The following is a 22,856-nucleotide window of genomic DNA, read 5'->3' as shown; positions in this document are numbered from 1 at the left end:
GCAGATCAAAAGCACAATGAGATCATTTCACAGCAGTCAGGAGAGCTACAGTCAAAAACCAAGAGATACCAAATATTGGCTAGAATGGAGAAAGGAAACCTTTATACAGTATTATTAGGAATATAGAATGGTGTAGCCACTCTGGAAAATACTAGCATGAGGTTCCTTAAAATATTAAAAATGAACGACAATTTTATCAGCAATCCCACTTCTGGATATATATCCCAAGGAGTTGTACAATAAGGATCTCAAAGATATCTGCACCATGTTCATTGTAATATTATTCACAATAGCCAACATATAGAAATAACCCAAAGTCCATCAACAGATGAATGGATATTGTGGTACGTACATACAATGAAATATTATTCAGCTGTAAAAATGGAGGAATTTCTGCCATTTGCAACAACATGGATGAACCTAGAGGACTTTATGCTAAGTGAAATAAGCCAGTCACATACCGCATGATTCCACTTATACAAGGTATCTAAAGTAGTCGATATCATAGAAGCAGAGAATAGAATGGTGGGTGCCAGAGGATGGGGGAAGGGAAAATGAGAAATTGTTTTTCAATGGGGATGAAGTTTCTGTTATGCAAGATGAATAAGTTTTAGAGATCTACTGTACAATATAATACCTATAGTTAACATAATGGTATTGTATACTTTAAAATATGTGAAGAGGATAGATTTCATGTTAAGTGTTCTGTTAAGTGTTCCTTACCAAAGAACAATAGCACAAAATAACACAAGAAAATTTTTGGAGGCGATGGATGTATTTAGTACCTGATTATGGTGATGATATCAAGAGTATATAGAAAACCGCAAACTCATAAAGATGTATACATTAAAAGTATGCAATTTGTAAATCAATTATACCTCAAAAAAGCTTTAAAAATATTCTAAAACTTCATAATTTTCTATTATGAACAAGTGGACCACAGCAGATCTAAAAAATATCACAGATAATATCAACTTGCTAAGAATTTATTTAAAAAAATAAAACACTTAGAGGGAATTCAACTGAAAGTCATAAAACCAATCTGATTACAGTTTTCTCACATCCTGTAAAAATAATTAATTTGTTTTTAAGAAGTCATTATTATTCATTTGAGTTACTTTTTGGAATGAATAAATAATACATTCACATGGTAAAAAAATTCTAATGTTAGGAAAGTATAGTGAAAAGTCTTCCTCCCTACCACAACATACCAGTTTCTTATGTGTTCCTCTATACCAGGGGTGTCCAAACTGCGGCCCCCGGGGCCAACTGCAGCCCGCGATCCATTTTTTATTGGCCCGCAGCAAACTCCAAAAATATATTTAGTTTACTTAAATAAACCAGGTAAGGCAATACGTACTTCACCTCGAGTGAGTGGCCCGGCTGTTTGTGTATTTTACTGCATATGGCCCTTGGTGAAAAACGTTGAAAAAAGTTTGGACACCCCTGCTCTATACGTATAAAAGCAATTGCATATGTAGCTATAGAAATAGATAGTTTTTACACAAGCATACATATTTCTGCCTACTTTTTTAGTCATTAAGATAATGGTTACATGTTCTTTCAAAAAAGTGCTCTTATATAATAAGTAGTTTTGGAACTAGTTTTTGGAAATTCTATCAGTTCAAAGAAAATATACCACTAAGTGTTGTGTTTTCATATCATCCTGGCTTTTCCCAGATTCCTCACCCTCATCTCACACACACCCACTCTCAACTAAAATACCTTGCTCTATTGGTTTTCATCTCCTTTCACTCTTTGTATTACCGCTGATTGCATTGGTTTTAAAGAAATAATAGAAAATTTAATAAGCTGAACGCAAGTATTGTAGGACAAGGAAGAAAATAACTAATTTAGGTAATTCAAAGACCACTATGTGCTACTTCTTCATCAACTGCCATGGATTTCTATTCCTGCTTTATAAAATTAATTTAGAAATACAGATGCTCTGTTTTCTTTCATGTGATTCAGATTTAAATGAACAACCTGGATTTATGAAATTTCATGCTCATTATCAAAGATGACTACTATTTTTGGCACATGTGAAATAATCTAAAGTACCAATTTATTTATTTATATATCCTAATGATAATTATACATACCTTAATTTTTGCAACCATTCCTAGTCAATGAAGAACTGGGTATACGACAAAAGTTAATATAAGAATCCAAGAGATAGTAAAAACAAATGGCTCAAGTCCAGGATCTGTCACTTACAAATCCTTGCAGCAATAATTTACTCTAGCTACACTCCACAATGCTTGCTTATAAAACAGAATAATGCTATCATCTACCTTACAGGATTACTGTGACAACAAATAATATTAGGTTGGTGCAAAAGTAATTGGGGTTTAAAAGGTTAAAAAAAAATTGCGAAAATCGCAATTACTTTTGCACCACCCTAATAAAAGTGTTAAAGCATTTGTAAACTTTAAATAAGCACTAAAAACTGTTAGCTTTTAAAATATTGCCCTATAAATATGCAATGAACACTCATATTACATGCATGCAAAATCTACAAGCTCTCGTAAGTACTTTTAAAGTTAGTTTGTAAGTAAAATTTTCCATGAATATATTTAACTAATACTTTTATGAGCAAATATTATCATGTGCCAGACAACATGTTGGGATTGGGGATAAAAGAAAGAATAAGATAGACAATCACTGCACTCATACAATTTATAATAAATGAAGGGAGACATTTAGCAGATAATTACACAGATATTCATTATAATTGTGATAACTTGGTAGGGAGAAACTCTTGAAAGTTAGGACCTGAGGTAAGCTAGCATGTAGTAGTACCCTGTACTTCTCCTCATTCACCAGCCAAAAAAAAAAAGTTTTATTTGTTTTTTTGGTACCATTCTAGAAGGCCTTCTCTTTAACTATTACTTTTCTTATACCCATTTTAGAGACTAACAGCACACTGTATTTCTGGAACTCTGAGTCAACAGACTTATTATCTTTTCTATGTATTCTATACTTGCTGGTTTGCTTTAAATGTTTCCATTTCTCTACAGGAGTGATATTGGCCTGCAATTAATCTCTGTACTTCTCTTGTCTGGTTTCGGTTTTCGTATCAAGGTTTTACTGGTATAGCACAATTGAATAAATTTGGGACTGTTTTACTTCCTTCCTTCCAACCATCCTTTATTTCTTCGTAGATTTTGTGTAAGATTAAAATGATCCATTCTGTGAAGAGAGGATGTCTAAACTTTATGTTAACAGAAATGAATGTATATTATGTGAAGTAAAAAGATGAATTCATCAAACAACTAAATCAACATAATTATCAAAAGGAGGGGCAGGGAGAGATGGGTTGGGTCAACTCCTCTCCTTTTGTAGCAGGAAGGCCATAAATATTCTTTAAATTTGACAGACTTAGAAACAAAGGAACAGAACTATCATTTTTAGTTATGAAAGTAAATATAACAACTGAAATCACAAAGTTTAAAGTGACTGTCTCTAGGGAACTGGTATAGGACTGGATGTGGGAAGAGTAGCATCTTTCTTTTAATTTTATGCTCTTCTCGTCTATATGAAATATTTCACTATAATACTAGGATAAGAAAAAAGAAAAAAATTCTAAGTTGCAGAAATTTTATAAACCTGTCACTAGGTGGCAGTCTCAGTAGAAATCTAGACTTGTAGGTACAACTAGTGTATTAAGACCAGCACTTCTCAAGCTTTTACATGTGAATTCTGATGGAGCAGATCTAGTATGAGACTGAAATACTGCACAACTTACAAGGTCTTAGGTGATATGGAGCCTGCTGGACCAAAGACCACACCTTGACTAGAAAACAGAAATAAACTCTACTTTTTATAGGCTCATTCATGATTACTTGAAGAAATTTTCTAACTTGAGATTCAACATGAAATTAAGATAAAACGACTACTTTTAAAAGTACATCTCCACTGAAAAACAATGAGGTAAAAATATTAAAAATCACTTTTTAATAATTTAAGTTGTCTGTATCCAAATAAAAAGCAACTATTATACGAATTCATCTAAATTTGTGACAAATCAGTTAAGTCCCATTGGACAGACAAATAGTGGCACATGATATTAAATGTAGACATTTTTTTAAAACTCCACTGTACTGTTCTAACTGTAAATTACAAGCAAACAGTAATTTATGGATGTTATTTCAATAAGCAGAATTACTCAGGGGTTAAGTAATCCTCCAAGACTTTCACTTGAAAATATCACAAGTGTTTGGTAAAAATCAAAATATGAGCTCAAATGGATTTGCAATATTTTGCAGCTATACCCATAAAATACAATAAAAGATAGATATATTTAAGTTTTGCAGCACTTAAGAGTTTCTTAGAGGCTCCTAAAATCAACATAGTTCTTCCCATTAATTTCATTAATATATGTTAACATCTCCCAATGACATAAAATCATCAGACTTCAGCTATACACTAATTATAAATAAGATATGTGCCATCTTCATTATTCAGATGGATAAAGAAGTAAAGAATAAGAACTGGATGAAAAATTGAGAGCTTCTAATTCCCAAGCCAGTGCTTGTAAACTGTAGACTAGCAGCCCTCCAAAGATAATCTATGCTAGAAACATTGTAACTTAAAATTTTCTAGTAGTCACATTTAAAAAGTAAAAAGAAATGGGTAAACCAAAGCAATATACAGATTCAATATAATCCCCACCAAAATACCAATGACACTTTTCATAGAACTAGAATAAAGAATGCTAAAATTTGTATAGAACCACAAAAACCCTGAATAATGAAAGCAAGCCGGAGCATCTTACTCCCTGTAGATAAGCTCAAACTTATCTACAAGGCTACAATAATCAAAACAGTATGGTTTGGGCACAAAAACAGATACATTGATCAATGGAATAGAATAGAGAGCTCAGAAATAAACCCGTGCATATATGGTCAACTATCCATGACAAAGGAGGCAAGAATATACAATGAAAAAATGACAGTTTCTTTGATAAACAGTGGTGGGGGAAGTAGACAGCTACATTCAAAAGAATGAAACTGGATCATTATCTTATACCATATAAAAAGTAAATTCAAAATGTATTAAAGAGTTGAATGCAAGACCTGAAACCATAAAACTCCTAGTTGAAAACATAGACAATAAGTTGTTTGACATCAGTTTTAGCAATATTTTCTAGGATTAGTCTCCTCAGGCAAAGGCAACAAAATCAAAATTAAACAAACGGGATTATATCAAACTAAAAAGCTTTTGCACCTCACAGGAAACATCAACAAGGCAAAAGGGCAAACTACTGAATGGGAAAAGGTATTTGCAAATGAGTTACTCTATAAGGGATTAATATCCAAAATACATAAAGAACACAACTCAACATCAAAGAAACAAACAATCCAATTTAAAAATGGGCAGTAGACCTGAATAGACATTTCTCCAAAGAAGAAATACAGATGGCAACAGATAAAAAGATGCTCAACATCACTAATCATCAGGGAAATGTAAGTCAAAACCACAATGAGATATTACCTCACACCTGTCAGGATGGCTATTATCAAAAAATAAATAACAAGTATTGGCAATGATGTGAAAACAGAATGCTTGTGCACTGTTGCTAGAAATGTAAACTAGTACAGCCATTATGGAAAAATTATGAATAGAACGACTGTACAACCCAAGAATTCCACTTTTGGGTATTTATCGTGAGGAAAACGAAAATAATTTGAAAAGATATATGCAACCCTATGTTCACTGCAGCACCGCTTACAATAGCCAAGACATGGAAGCAACCTAACAACATAAGTGTCCACTGATAAATGAATAGATAAGGAAGATCCACAGATAGATGAACAGATACATAATGGACTATTACTCAGCCATAAAACAGAATGAAATATTGCCCTTTATGATAAACAACATGGTGTACCTAGAGGGTATTTGCTAAGTGAAATCCAAAACACAAACAAATGAATAAACGAAACAAAACAGAAATAAAATCATAGATACAGGAAACAAAGAGGTGGTTACCAGAGTGGGGAGATGGAGAAGGGCAGGTGAAATAAGTGAAGGGAATTAAGAGGCACAAACTTCAAGTTATAAAATAAGTAAGTCATGGGCATGTAATGTACATTATTAGGAAAAGTCAATATTGTAATAACTATATGGTGACAGATGGTAACTAGACTTATTCTGGAGATCATTTCATAATGTATATAAATATTGAATCACTATGATGTACACCAAAAACTAATAGGATATTGTATGCCAATTATACTTTAATAAAAAGGAAACACACTGTATAGAAGAGATACCTTTAGGAAGCCAGAAGATAAATGACAAACTTAAAATACTATATCAACATGCTGTTAGGTAAAGGATTAATTTCCTTAATGCTGAAATACTTCCTGTTAATCAATAAGGAAAAATAAACTCAATGGGAAAATGGCCAAAGGTCAGGAACAGACAGGAAATGAAAATGGCTTTTAAATGTGAAATGATTATAAATGTTACTTCTATTAAGAACAAAGCAAACCAACATAAGGGAAACATCTCAGGTCAACAAAGAAAGCACCTTTCCTAAGAGTGTACTAAGAAGAATGTTGGTAAACAGGCTCTATAGTGCATTGCCATTGAGATTATAAATTGCATGGCAGGGGGAAATTTGTGGATGGCTACTTATTAAGTATACATGAATCTTTGCCCCAGTGATTCCACTCTTGTCAATTTACAATTTATTCTGTATTTGCATATAAATGCAAAGACACATGGATGTTCAAAAAGCTTATAATAACAAAGAACTGAAAACAACGCAAATGTCCATCACTAGAAAATTCATTAATTCAATTTTAATATTTCATACATGGAACCGCATGCAACTATTTAAAAAAATTAAGGCAGTTCTAAATGGAAAAACATGTTAATAGAATACTATCTCTGAGTTATATTGCATTTTTTAAAAGTGCAGAAGAAAGTGTATAGCATGCTAGCATTGTTTAAAAAGTGGTAAATTTTAATATGTTTTAACGCAACAAAATCAAAATATTATCATTTCAGCAAGTAATAAATGTATATAATTATAGATAACATACTTTGCATTCTTTTTTTATGTAAGTCTTCAAATCTGATGTGTATTTTACACTAATATCCCAATCTGGACTAGTCACCTTCCAACTGCTCACTAGCAAGATGTGGCTACCATACTGAACGGTGTACATCTAGATCGATGGTTTTAAATATTTTTGATTGGGTTCCCATTTCTAAAATTTTTAGCATGTACTCCCAGTTTATGTATGTGTATTTATGTATAAATTATATTCATATGCTATTATCATTAGGTGATATTTCAAGATAAAAATATACTTAAGGTGAAGTAGTTCACTGCTAAAGAAATTGGATATAAATCCTTATCTATAATGGTTTTCTTAGTCATTATAATTTTTTGGCTGACATCTGATTAGATTTGATTTTGAAGGCATTAAAAAAAATCTCATCATGGGGCTATAAAAAACAGTCCTGCTAAAAGTATAAGACTTTGGCTCTGTCATTTTCTTCTTGTTTGTATTATTAATATTACCTAAAATATGTGGTATATTTGCAGGAATCTTTTAATGTCACTTCCCTATTGTGTAAGAGTTAGTGTAATCAGAACTATATAATGGAATATATAAGTCCACTTACCCTGGGTTCCTACAAACTAAAAGCAAATGAATAAATGAGAGCATACTGTCAACCCGTTTTTATCATTGAACTCCTTTTCCCCTTGAGACACCTCACCATACTACACACGCATACCACTGACAATATCTATATTGAACACTGGTAAAGCTTATATTTTTTCTAAATTTTCAGATAAAAATAAATATAAAGATAAGCTTTAACATTTTATCACCAATCCAAAACATTTCCATATGAGGTCTGACAATTAAGTTTGTGAACTTGTTGCAACGATGTTACTAACCTTTTTTAATATCAGACGGATTATTCATTGTGAATTTGTATCAACTGGACAAATAGTTAACTAAGTTTACTACTGGGAAGTGCTGAAAAGGCGTGTGAAAAAGTTAGACGACCTGAACTTTTCGTCAACAATTCATGGCTCTCGCATCACGACAATGCACCTGCTCACATGGCACTGTCTTGTGAGGGTGTTTTTAGCCAATAAACAAATAAATGTATTTGAACACCCTCCATGCTCACCTGATCTGGCCCCCAACGATTCCTTTCTTTACCTGGAAATAAAGGAAATTTTGAAAGAAAGACATTTTGATGATGTTCAGGACATCAAGGGTAATACAAGGACAGCTCTGATGGCCATTCCAGAAAAAGAGTTCCAAAATTGCTTTGAAGGGTGGACTAGGCACTGGCGTCGGTGCACAGCTTCTCTAGGAGAACCATAGTGATATTCAGCAATGAGGTATGTAGCACTTTTTCTAGGATGAGTTCGTGAAGTTAATTGACCTCATACTAGCATAGGTAGGCTAAGATGCTGAATCCCCTAAAATTCACTGACAAGACTCTACTATTTTCAGCATTTGGCTTCCAAGTTCATTATGGCCATCTCAATCCTAGTTAGCCAGAGGAAGAAAAAACATGGAAGAACATATATATAGAAGTTTATATGGGCCAGGCTACCAAGTAGCAAACACATATACAAGCTCATATTCCATTGACAAGAAGTCAGCACATGCCCACACCTAACTGCAAGGAAGGTAAGAATGGAAGAAGGGGAGAGTGCATTTTGATGAATAGATTGCAGTCTCTACCATAATGGTCTCAAAAACTGTACTCAGGAGTACATGACACCCACTTCAGAGAGCACTACTCTAGATTAATTAGGTATGTGAGCCACATGAGAGCTTGTTAAAATCCAGATTCCTGAATTCCATCCTTGAAGATTCTGATTCAGTACACTTTGGATGAGGCCAGAAATAAGCACTTTAAATAAGCACTCTGAGTGATTCTGATATAGGTAGTCCAAGATCATACTTGGGAAAACTCTGGTTCTAAATTTGTGACTCATATACAGAGTGAACACTAGATGGTGCACATTCGGGACAGATCTAAACAGCATGGCAAAGTCTTGTAAAACAGTTGACATTGGAACCACAGCCCAGAGAAGGCCAAAACAAAAACAAAAACATTAACACTATTCATAGGATCTAAATGAGACTCTGGGTCTTATAAAATAATATATGAAATTCACATAGAAAAAGACAATCAACTAACTCCAAAGACAAGATGATGCAAATGTTGAAAAACACTTTGGCAGTTTTTGCAAAGTTAAACACACATTTACCATATGCCAAGCAATTTTACTTCTTCGTATTTATTCTAGAGAAACGAAAACTTATGTTCACACAAAAACTTATACACAAATGTCAACAGCAAATTTATTTGTAATAGCCAAAACTTGGAAACAATACAATTGCCCTTCAATGGGTGACTAGATAAAAAACTGTGTATATCCATACAGTGGAATGCTATTCACCGGTGTAAAGGAAAAAACTGATACACCAAACAACTTGGATGAATCTCAAAGACATTACACTGAGAGAAGCCAGTCACAAAGGAGTATATATACTGATTCAATTTATTTGACATTATAGAAAAGACAAACTATTGTGAAAGAAAACAGATCAGTCAGTGGTTGTCAGAGATAGTGTGAAGATGTTAGGGTGTGTCTATAAAGTGCCATTTAGGATCCTTATTAAAATACTGAATCAAAAAATATCTATAATATTTTGAGGAAAATCAGAGGAATCTAAATATAGACTGAACTGTATCATAAGTGATATTATAATATAAATGTTAAATTTCCAGCCCACATTAAGGGTACTGTGAATAATGACCTTATGTTTAGGGGCACATGCTGAAGTGTTCAGGACGTACGCAAATATTTTCAAACAGCAGAGAAAAAAGAGCAAGACATAGATTTGTATAGGTAAAGCATATTAACAATCATGAATCTAAGGGTGGAGTGTATAGGTGTGTTCATCGTACTGTTCTCTCAACTTTTCTGAAAGTTTGAAAGTTTTCAAAATAAGTTGAAAAAATAAAGAGGTAAGGCATAAAAACAACAAAAATGTGAAAATAATGAATTCACAACCAAGTAAACTTATGTAGTCTTTATAACCTTTATTGAAATGTAGAATTGTTTACATTTTAAAACGTGGTCTCTTCACTCTCCTGTGCCCTAATTGGCTTTCTAACTAAAGTGTAAATAGAATCAATTTGACTTAAGGCTTTATAAACGTCTACCATAGGGATGAGGCTCCTGTACTCCACAAATGTCAACTACTACTTGGTTTCATATCCCTCATGAGGAAGTTTGTTTTTTAAAAAGTTATTCATTGCTATTAAATCTCCAACCAGAAATTGCAACTAAACTGGTGCTCAAATATGCGGCTGCCTTTTTAGATGGAATCAGTCTATACAGAGTCCAATGTAGAAAGCCAGAGTTTTTGTGAATTTGTCTATAATAGCACATTAAAAAATTTGTCAACTACAATATCTAACTTCAGTGTTCTGAAATTTTACATTGATACATTTTAATAATCAATGTATAAGAACTGAGTACCCACCATGTCTGGCATTAGACCACACTTCCTGTGCAATAAGATTTATGAATATTCTTTCAAGGTATAAAAACTTTCAAAATGTATTAGATAATGTATTGTTTATTCTAAGCATTGGATTTAAAAGTATATAATTCCATGCATAATATGATTCAATGGCTGTTATGAAAATCATACACACACACACATACACCAAAAACAATATGACTTCATTCCTTGCTTGAACTACAGATAGAATCAGAAGATGAACATGTTTCAGTCACTTAAATCTTTACTGAATTGGCTAATCAGATCATTTCCTGAGGAAAGATTTAATAACAGGAAAAGGGAGAGATCATGAAGACGATGAGGGTAGGAGGAAAAGGATATGAAAAAAGAAAGAGTAATGCAATTAAACTTTGTGTAGCACAGTAACTAGAGTAGGCCTTCATTAGTCTTACTTAACTCAAAGCCATTTATAATCAAAATATAGATAGAAGGCTACAGAACAGAAACAGTTGGATCCAATATCATCAACCTATTAGACACTGGCATAATTAGTTGTTCTAATTAAATTTGTGAGTTACAGTTTGTAGTGAGATGACTGAAAGATGAACAAGGAGAAAGATTGGAACCCTTTAGGAGAAAGGATGAGAAGCAGTATAAAAGTATAAATATCAGACAGTTTTGACGATAAGAATAAAATGTTACTGTTTCATTTAATATAACAATATGGCTAATGTTTATTTTTTACTAATGATGATTTATCCCTGTGTTGACTTGGCAAACATTAAATTCTAAAAATTTTCACTTTTGACAAGACAAGGTCATACAAAAAAAATATAGACCGAAAAAAGAATCAAGACTTTGTTAGCTATGTTTAAGTGATTAAAGAGCTTTTATATGGAAGGGTGCGTTAGCTCTTCTGGATGCTCTAGTAAAGGAAATTAGAACCAACAACACGACAAATTTAGACTCAATATAAGACAGGTTACTTACTGAATACATTACAGTCATTTTGTAAAAAAGGAAAAGAAATGAATACATTACCTTGAAAAGCAATGAATTTTGTCTTTCTGAATGTTTAGATAGAGAATAGAGCACTGTCAGTGTTTAAATTCATAATAGGGCTCACTGGAATTTTGAAGGGAAAATAGAGATTAAAGAAAATCAACCAAAAGTATAAATTGGACTATTTGGGGAAGGGGGGAACCCTCTTTACATAGGAGAACATGTTCAGGTCTCACAGATTGAGAAAGGCAAGTTCTCCTGGTGCATATTTACAAGGCACAAACAAATGGAAGCAATGCATAGGGTTCCTCCAATGTGAAAGCAGTGAGGTGTATCAGTCTGAGTAATTGGTTGCAAACAAACAAAACAAACAAACAAAAACCCCTAACTTATTAATTTTCATTAAGTAAGAAAACAAATAAACTCAAGAAACAGAAGCTCAGGAAACCAAACGAAGGCCAGAAAATCAGGCTAGAGATAAATGGAAACAAAATCAACCCAAAATGAGGAAGGAAAAATAATCATATTTTAGTGGTAGAGCATGACTTGTCCTATCACACATTTCTCCAACCTCAGGCCACTGTCATAGATGCTGGATCTCATCACCATTGCTTCCATGTAGGGGATGGGGTGGTTACAGTAAAAAACCACAATAAATTTCTACAGTAAGAATTGTACAGACTCAGGGGCATATTAAATCCCATCCCACTGAGATATAATCCACAATGAATGGCTTCCAAATCAAACTACACACACTTGTCTAGTGTTTCTGCTAATTCTCATTCATGGCATCTCCTTTTCTTGTACTTTTTCATATTCATTGGGAAATAATTTGTGGTATTTCTTTGAATTTTAGGATAAATTATGAGGTGTGATCAAAAAATATGGTGAATGTTTAAATTTAAAAGAATTATTACAGTAAAAGACACACTGCCATTAATCCCCCTCAAAATACTTCCCCTCGCTTAGAACACACTTATCCCATCGTTCTTGCCACTTTGTGTCTTTAGTTGTGCTGTCGTGGCTGCCTTGATGTCCTGAATCCATTCAAAACATTTACCTTTTATGGTCATTTTGAATTTGGGGAAGAACCAGGAGTTGCACAGTGCCAGATCCAGTGAATAAGGTGGATGAGAACACACCGTAATGTTTTTGTTTGACAGAAACTGCCGTGTACCAGAAGCGATGTGTGACATGGAGACTGCGTGGTGATCACAAAATACAATGAATGCTGCTGTCAAGTGCCATCCAACAGAAAGGCAGGGAATTTCAATACAGGGAGAAGCGCGTCAAATCTTAGTAACCATGTGTGACAATTTTCAACTTGTTCGGTACAGTCAGTTGAGTGTGAGCTATGGTTGAGAGAAGATGTATTTTAAAGTGTGCTATAAATCATCCTCCATCATGACAATGCTCATGTCACACATCGCTTCTGGTACGGCAATTTCTATCAAATCAAAACATTATGGTGTGTCCTCATCCACCTTATTCACCGAATCTGGCACCGTGCGACTTCTGGCTCTTCCCCAAAGTCAAAATGATTCAGGACATCAAGGTAGCCACAACACCTCAACTAAAGACATTCACAAAAGAGGACTTCCTGAACTGCTTCAGAAAGTGGCAAGAACTATAGGTTAAGTGTGTTTGAAGCAAGTGGGTGTATTTTGAGAGGGATTAATGGCAATGTGTTTTTTATTGTAATAAGTTTTCTTTTATTAAACATTCACTGTATTGTTTGATCAGAACTTATATATTCACCAGAGAAGTTAAGTTTGTTTCTGTGAGGTCCTCAGAAGCACTATCAGTCACTGACCATTTTAAACCAAATTCACACATTTAAGGATGTTTGTACAGTCCAGGTGATAAAAATTTGAATAGCAAATTTATTCTAAGATCAATTTATGGTTACAGCTCCTCAAGGGATTTTCATAAACCTCTCTTTTGTCCTCTAATGCACCTTTCTTTCCAGTTTCAAGTCCTCCGGGAGTGTGTGAAAGAAAGAGAAAAAGAGAAAGACATACAGACACACACACAACACACACCACACCCCTTGGTGGGAGGGTGGCAGGAGTAAATAAAACGGTAACTAACTTCTCTCCGCATGTTTAGTGAAATACCATCAAGAAAGGAAATATAAAATGAGCACTCAATGAAACATGTATTCATAAAATGGCTGGTTGAAGACATTAATTTCTTGGAGCTATGAAGGCAATATCAAAATCATTTCATTAGGAGGGGGTGGGGAGCAAATTTTTCTCTTAACATTCCTAACATGAGCTTTATTAGTTAATTGAGGCAATGATTTCAAACATTAATTCACTTAACAGAACTCTGGACACAAATATATTTATTAGGGGAATAAATTATTGAGTAAAGACATTTTATTTATGTTTATTTAGTTGGATTAGGAATTAGATATTTTTAATAAAATGAATCCATCCAGATATGGAGAGTCCTTTCTATAAGAGGGTTTAAAGTTGTTTTTTGAATGATAGTGGAATGTGTTTCAACTACTTTCTACATAATTTATTTCTACTCAAAGCAAGACACATACTATAAAAAATCTAGAGTCAATAATGCAGAGGTTTTCAAGTATTTCTATTTTTCAGATTTTAGTCTAAAATACTTAGCATTTAGCAGAGCAGATGGCTTCAAAGGATAAATATTTGTAGCTTAACATTTTAAATAGACACTATACCCTTTATAATAGAATAACTTTATAATAGAATGACTTCTGTGACAACAGACTGTTCTTATGCAACTATTTTGGGGTAGGAAGAAAATCTGTTTTAGTTAACACTTTAAAATAAAACAGAAAGATAGTTTTGAATTAACAGTGCTTCAATTCTAACGAGTTTTGTTACTCTTCTAGAGTAATATGTAAAATGAATATAGAATACCTCACAACTAGTATCATCACTAACACTCCAGTATACTTTTTCAAACTTTGCTATCTTACACGAGTCAGCTATATTTTTTAGGCAAATGTCACCGTTTTAAATGTTCCTTGGAGAATTAGGAGTTACTTGGCTATGGCCAGGGCAATCATAGTTCTAGTAACAGTAAATCCACATAAGAGTTCTGAAGTTTGTAACTTGCTTCTGACTCCAGTGAGCACAGATTCCTGTAAGGGTCTTCCAAAAAAAAAAACAAAAAAAAACACAAAAAAACAAAAATCAAATGGGTTGTCTTTTTCTCCTATGGTGGACCAAGATATTCAGTTAACTCCCCTCCTAGTATATATATCATATCTAAAACTGTTGGAGGAAAAAATTTATAAAAGACCATAAGAAAAAAGGCAGAAATCCAGATGAGTAGAGTTGTGGGGCGAGTGTTTGCTAGACCCTGGTGGCATCTGCTGATGGTGGCCTAGAGTCTGGGTATTAAAGAGCCCATTTTCAGGTGTTAAGAATTCACAGTTCAATATGGACAAGTACTATCATATAAAATCCAAATATAGTCAAGAATGTTCAAATCATAAAATAGGAAAACAAACAAACAAAACTAAAACAGCAAGAATCCTTTGATAATCCCTTGAGAATCCTTTGTTTAACTACAAACCCACACTTATGAAAGTTTATGGCCTGAATTCACACCTCCCCAAAATTTAAAGTGGTTCCAGAACTGTACTATTCCCATGTATATGGGAGAATCACATTTCTCATAAAGAAACGAACTCCATACATTCCGAACTCACCAAACAAGTTAAAAACAAACAAACTACTACAAGAAGTATAAATAGAAACAATGACCTATAGACTCTGGCCTGAAAATACGGTTAAGTATCAGAATTATTAAAGAATATTAATATACTTAATATGCCTAAAGTACTAAATGTAAGAAAATTAATTATGCAGATTTGAAAATAACCAACCAGACATCCATGAATGAAACGTAATATTTTAGGACTGGGGAAAAAACTAAGGAGATTGCAGGAGATCAGACAGAGCTGAAGAGAAAATTCACACTGGAAGACAGGTCTCAAGAAATGACTGAGAATGTACCAAATGTCAAAATATGAAAAACCAAAAGGTTAAGAGATATGGAAAATAGTCGAGATAATTCAATATAATGTAGAAGTTACACAAGTAGATAACAGAGAACAAATAATAAAAAGCTTCTTACGGATTCCAGAAATGTCTTTATGCTCTGGAAGCATAAAGGCAAGATTCACATACAAATGAAAAATTCACAGTGAAAAGCTAACTCTCTATACTTGACTTCTATGGACTATTAAATTGTGGATGATCAAACTTATCTATACACTAAAGTAATCTTCACTGATTGTCTATTATGAAAATAAGGCTACCACATACACTAAAACATAGAATAATCCAGCAAATGATACAAAAAAATGAGCATGTATAATAGGGACTAAAAACTAACATAAAAATCTAAACTTTAGTGTTTACTTCCAATCCTAAAATCTACAACATAGTAGATCCTCCACCCAATTAACTTCCCTAAGTTTAAAATACCTTCAGTACCACCTCAAGAAGACTTCATTACAGGGTTTCAGTAACTGGAAAATCACTTTTCCTCCGTGATGAAAATAGCACAATTTTTGGAACTACATTTAAATATAGCTTCACCCTTTTAGCTGTGTAGCCTTGAGCAAAATATTTAATTACTTTGACTGTGGGTTTCTTGCCTATAAAATGGGAATAATATCACTCATGTCTCACTATTGCTGAAGTATTAAACGAGATTTAAAAATAACGCCTATAGGGCAGGACAAACTTCGATTTACTTAGCATCTGCTCTTATCATCCTGCAATGACCCTTTGAAGCCCCCAAGATGCATTATCTCATCTCTAGCTCAGACTGTCGTATATACCTCAATCACCCTTTCTACCTCTCAACCTCTCCTGTATGCAGGCTTCCCATACATATGTATTAAATTTAGTTATTTTCTCTTGCTAAAATAATGATGATGATGATGATGGTGGTGGTGGTGGTGGTGATGATACTGCCTATAATATAGTAGGCACCCAGTAAGCTTCCATAGTATTCTATAAACCCATTACTAGAAACAGAAATGTCTTCTAGAGTGGCTGCCAAAAACAAGATCTCAAGAAAAAAAGCCATTCAAAAAGACTGAAATAGGGGCGGATGGATGGCTCAGTTGGTTAGAGCACGAGCTCTGAACAACAAGGACGCCAGTTCGATTCCCACATGTGCCAGTGAGCTTTGCCCTCCACAACTGGACTGAAGACAAGGAGCTGTCGCTGAGCTTCTGGAGGGGCGGCTGGATGGCTCAGCTGATTAGAGCGTAAACTCTTAACAAGGTTGTCGGTTCAATTCCCACATGAGATGGTGGGCTGTGCCCCCTGCAACTAAAGATTGAAAACAGTGACTAGACTTGGAGCTGAGCTGCGTCCTCCACAACTAGATTGAAGAACAAAGACTTGGAACTGATCGGTTCTGGAGAAACACAGTTCCCCAATATTCCCCAAAAAGTTCAAAAGGGGAGGGATAGTAACAAAAAAAAAAAAAGACTGAAATAACACTTAAAATTAAAAAAAAAAAATCCTAATTTGGAAACATGACAGGTTTCCAGGCTTTCTCAGTTCAAGGTGCTTTTAGTGTCTCAATAACTTTTTTCATGGCATTCCCAAGTCAAAAAAATTAACAGTTCTGCTTATTAAATAGTTAGGTCCAAAAAACTTAATATGTTTTCATGTCCTAACAACTTAGTACTATTGAAAAAGAAACAACAAAAATTTTTAAAAATTAACGTTTCATTCCTTTATTAAATAACCACAATTACTTACTAATAGGCTGGGTGCACCTGTCGAGCTCTGCATATATTCTAAAACCTTGTAATCATATCGCACACTGCTGCCCTCATTTCCTGTTCCATATTGATTTTCCTGCAGTATCTGCTTTTTATCACACTAACCACTGGTACGATCACAAAGACGTGACATCATCAAAGATACAATCCAACTGAAACTGTGAACTACCTTGAGCCAGTGCTTTGTGTGATGTCCAAAAGATGTGGCTGGGTTTCCCTCAAAATTTTTTTTGTTTTTCTTTTTTTCTTTTTCTTTTTCTTTTTCTTTTTTTTTTTTTTTTTTTTTTTTTAATTAAGGTTGACATTCAATAGTATTATATTAGTTTCAGGTGCAGAGCATAGTTGTTAGGTATTTATATAGCTTATGAAGTGATCATCCCAATAAATCTAATATCTACCTGACATCATAGTTACTATAATATTATTGACTATATTCCCTATGATGTACTTTATATCCCTGTGGGTATTTTAACTGCCAATTTCTACTTCTTAATCCCTTGACCTTTTTCTTTTCTTTCTGTTTTTAAATTAAGTTTATTGGGGTGACAATGGTTAGTAAAATTAATAGGTTTCAAGTATGCATTTCTAAAATACATCATTTACATATCACATTGTGTGCTCACCACCCAGAGTAAGTTCTCCATCCATCACTATATATTTGACCCTCTTTACCCTTTTCTACTATCCCCCCCTTACCCTCAAGTAATCACTAAACTGTTGTCTGTGTCTATGAGTTTTTGTCCCTTTGTTTGTCTTGTTTCTTTGTTATATTCAGTTTTATATCAGTCATATTCACATATGAGTGAAGTCATATGGTTCACAATTTTTTCTGTCTGACTTATTTAGCTCAGCATAATAATCTCAAGATCCATCCATGTTGTCGCAAATGGCAGTATTTCATCTTTTCTTATGACAGAGTAGTATTCCATTGTGTATATATACCACATCTTGTTCATCCAATCATCTATGGAAGGACACTTCGGTTGTTTCATGTCTTGGCCACTGTAAATAATGCTGCAATGAACATCAAAGTACATATATCTTTACAGATAAATGTTTTCGGAGTTTTGGGGTAGATACCCAGGGGAATCCCTTCACTTTTCTCACCCAGCCCCGTAACCCCCCTCCATCTGGCAACCATCAGTTTGTTCTCTGTATCTATGAATTTATTTCTGTTTTGAATTGTTCATTTATTTTGTTTTTTAGATTCCACATGTAAGTGAAATCACATGGTATTTGTCTTTCTCTGACATATTTCACTTAGCATAATACCCTCTAGGTCCATCCATGTTGTTGCAAATCTGATTTTATGGCCAAGGAATATTCCATTATATGTATATACCACACCTTCTCCACCCAATCGTCTATCAGTAAACACTTAGGATGCTTCTATGTCTTGACTGTTGCATATGAAATATCGTTCTTTGTAAAGTCTATTTTGTCTGATATAAGTATAGCTACCCCAGCTTCTTTTTTTTTGGTTTTCATTTCCATTTCCAAGAAATAGCTTTTTCCATTCCTTTACTTTCAGTCTGTGTGTGTCTTTTGATGTGAAGTGGGTCTCAATTAGGCAGCATACGTACGGGTCTTGTTTTCTTCTCCATTCAGCCACTGTGTCCTTTGATTGGAATATTTTATTCATTTACATTTAAAGTAATTATTGACAGGATTATAATTATTGCCATTTTTTACCACAAAAATATCTATATTTTTATATTTGGGGGGAGAAAGTAGGACAGAAAGCAGCCTCTATACTGGGTCCTACTAAGTGGCAACTTCTTGTTCCATCGGGTTAAGTAAGACTTTAAGGAAATAAAAGTTGTTTGGAAATAAATCCAGGTGTAGTTGCTTTGTATGTTGTGCTGGATAGAAGGGATGAAGTGAAGTATGAAGGCCCCTCACACCCTCTATCTTGCCTCAGAATATGTCCTGGAACCCTAGCGTTGAGAAAGCACTGCTTTTCATTCCTGCTTCTTGGGATTGTTGATGGCCATGTAGCGACAGAGAATGACAAGCAGGAAAAGCGACACACCCAGCATGTTGGTGAAAATGGTGAGCTGCACATCTGTGATAATTCTGATCACCTGGGCTCAGCTCTGATGCAGTCTGCACACTAGCTTGAGGTAGGAGAGCTGGACCAGAAATTTGTAAGGTAATTACCATGTTATTATTCATGTTGTTTATCTTTTTTTCTTCTTTTTCTTAAAGAAGTCCCTTTAACATTTCTTGTAATAGTGGTAATAGATCCCTTTAGGTTTTTCTTGTCTAAGAAACTATTTTGATTCTAAATGATAGCCATGCTGAGTAGAGTAATATTGTTCGTATGCTTTTGCTTTTTTTCATCACTCTGAATATTTTGTGCCAATTCCTTCTGGCCTGCAAATTTCTGTTGGGAAATCAGTTGACAGTTTTATGGGAGCTCCCTTGTAGGTAACCAACTGTTTTTCTCTTGCTGCATTTAAGATTCTCTCTTTCTCCTTAATCTTTGTCATTTTGATTATGATGTATCTTGGTGTGGTCCTCTTTGGATTTATCTTGTTTGGGACTCTCTGAGCTTCCTGGACTTATACATCTATTTCTTTCACCAGATTAGAGAAGTTTTCAGTCCTTATTTCTTCAAATAGGTTTTCAATACCTGCTCTCTCTCTCTTCTCCTTCTCATACCCCTGTGACATAAATGTTGTTACACTTGAGGTTGTTCCAAAGGTCTCTTAAACTATCCTCCTTTTCTTTCTTTTTTCCTTTTGCTGTTCCAATTGGGTGTTTTCTAATCCTTGTCTTCCAAATTGCTGATTCATTTCTCTGCTTCATCTAATCTGTAATGTATTCTTCATTTCAGTTACTGTATTCTTCATTTCTTACTGGTTCTTTTTTATGGTTTCCATCTCTTTGTGTAAGTTCTCACTGAGTTCATCTATTCTTTTCTAAGTTTATTGAACATCTTTATAATCAGTGTTTCTAACTCTGCACCTTGTAGATTACTTGCCTCCATTTTGTTTAGTTCTTTTTCTGGAGTTTTGTGCTGTTATTTCTTGTGGCACGTGTTTCTTTGTTTTCTCATTTCCTCAGGCTACCTCTCTGTGTTTGTTTCTATGTATTAGGTAGATCTGTTATGTCTTCTACTCGTGGCAGGATAACCTTATGTAAGAGATGTCCTGTGGGGCCCAGTGGTGCAGACTCCCTGGTCACCTAAGCCAGGTGTTCCAGGAGTGTTCCTTGTATGGGTTGTGTGTCCATTCCTATTGTAGTTGAGCCTTGGTTGCCACCGGTCTCTCAAATTTTTTATTATCTTGTACAGTACCCCGAAAAAGTTCATTATGGTAGCAAACTGAGGCACCCTGGTCTTGAGTTTGGAAAATGTGGGTGACTTCTTTTAGAAAACTACTGAAACGCATTGATTTTCATGAATTCTGATAACAATGAGTATCATCCAAATTCTACAAAAGACCTCCAATTACCAGCCCCATTTAGAGTTCATGTTGAGAACATTTACTATTTTTTAACTAGGATAGACAGCTTGCCTAATACAATGCTAAACATAGTAAATACTGAATTTAAATATTTATTGAATTAAATTAGCAATAACTTTAGACTTGTGAATGTGTATCAACTGTTAGCTTTTACTTTATTCCTCTGAAAATTAAATTTTACTTTATTCCTTTTCAGCTGTAACCCAAAATCTCACCAACTTAATAAACTGTCAACATGGACCATAAATTTCAGAAATCATCAATTATCAATATTATTAATTTACACAGGTGCTATGTTACTGTTTTCTGTGGTTATGATCCTACATTAAGTTCAACCTTTACTCAAAAGATTGTGGAAATACCCAGGTGAAAAATATATTTATTGAGCACCTAAGTGCCAAAAATTCTTCTGGCTAAAAGAAATTTAAACATAATGAAACTGCAGTTCTTACAGAACATAGTAAGGGAGATAAAAATTAAATACTACAGCAAATAAATTAATAGGATAACATCAGGTCAGGTCAATGATGTAAAGTTACAGTGAGAGCCCACTTTAGGTAACTTTATTTAAGAAACCTAACTGAGGAGGTGACATACATTAACATCAAGAGGCAGCCATGTAAAGAGGTAGAGGACAGCAATAAATGAAAAGCATCAAAATAGAAAAGGGCTTGGAATGAAAAACAAGTTTTTGCAATAAGAAAGTCAGCATAGCTTGTATGAAGAGAGAGAGAGAAAAAAAAATGTAATGAATTAAGATTTGAGAGAAAGTAAAGAACCAGATCACAGTGAAAATAGTAGCCAATCTTTAATAGATTGGATTTTACTCCAATAAAAAGTTTTAAGAGAAAAGCTGTGATCTAATTTGCAAAAGATTTCTCTGGCTGCTATATGCAGAAAGAATTAGAGAACAAGAGGAGTAGAAACAAATATTTAGAAGTACTGCAATAGTTAAATTTAGAGATGATGATGGCTTAAACCAGGATGGTAATAGAAGAGATTAAATGGAAAAATTTGATATTAATTTGGAGGTAGAATTGACAGATTTGATAATGAATCAGATTGGGGAGGGGGATGGTAGTGGTGGTGAAGAAAAGGAACCAAAAAAGAATGTTTCTAAGATTTGGGAACTGAGTAAATAGGTAGATGGTTGTTATCTTTACTGAAATTAGGCAGAATCATGAAGAAAGAGGAATAACCAGGGAGTTATTTGTGGATAACCAGAGAGGAATGAATATGTAACTGTCATTCAATAACCTACTAATCAAACCAACTCAAAAAATGTAACTATTTGAAAATTATTTAATATATATTTTATATTTTATAAAACCCATTCTTTGTTGTTTATAAGGAGGATGTTAAATTACCTTTGACAATACAATCAAAAATGCCTCTCTTCTATGAGAATTAACAAATTCTTTCAATCTTACCAAAAGTTTATCCTTAATTCTGATATAGTTATTTCGGTCTGCAGTCATATAGCAGTTAGAGTAATTACTTGATTAATATGTGCCTCCCCCACTAGTCTATAAGGTCCAAGAGAGCAAGAATCATTTTAATCTTTGATCACCCAAGTAAGTGCTCAAAACTTTTAGTGAATGAGTAAATGCATGAATATTTAGAGACATAAAGTTAATAATGAGAAGATTTACAATGACACAATGAAGAGCTTAGCATAAGAAATAAACTTTAAAAACTGAGCAAAAAATTAAAACTTGTAATGTAGAATCATACATTTTATTGGAATTAGATAAATTAGTTCTCATCTTACCTGAAAATGGATTTTAATTAAGCTTGGGGAAGGAATAAATATTATGAATTCTACCAAGAATGCTGTCTCTGATCCTGGAAACATTTATTCAATTTTATTTACTGAGCATTCAAGAAAACATGCAAGGTGTTCAAAATTAAATTAGTATATACTTTCAAGGAGCTTGCAATTAACTGATGTATACATATTATTATTTAGTATATATGAATCAGTACTATTTAGTAAAACTTAGCTAAAATGAATCTCTTTTTTACAGATTAAAAACTATTTCTGATGTTCATTTTTAA

At 33.8% G+C, this 22,856-nt stretch overlaps 2 protein-coding genes across 27 annotated transcripts in view; both read right to left on the bottom strand.

Annotated features, from left to right (window-relative positions):
* Window positions 1-22,856, bottom strand: part of GPHN (gephyrin) — a 455,320-nt gene that overhangs the window by 328,368 nt on the left and 104,096 nt on the right. The gene's annotated exons all lie outside the window — the stretch shown is intronic.
* LOC308497493 (dolichyl-diphosphooligosaccharide--protein glycosyltransferase subunit 4-like) lies at window positions 19,290-22,276 on the bottom strand (the record flags this gene model as incomplete). Its single annotated transcript, XM_081048274.1, has 2 exons — window positions 19,290-19,412; window positions 22,229-22,276. The coding sequence occupies 2 exons, from the start codon at window positions 22,274-22,276 to the stop codon at window positions 19,290-19,292; spliced, it is 171 nt and encodes a 56-aa protein (XP_080904400.1).

The sequence above is a fragment of the Rhinolophus hipposideros genome, assembly GCF_964194185.1.
Source record: "Rhinolophus hipposideros genome assembly, chromosome: 5".
NCBI lineage: Eukaryota > Metazoa > Chordata > Mammalia > Chiroptera > Rhinolophidae > Rhinolophus > Rhinolophus hipposideros.
This window is presented reverse-complemented; position numbering and strand designations above follow the sequence as displayed.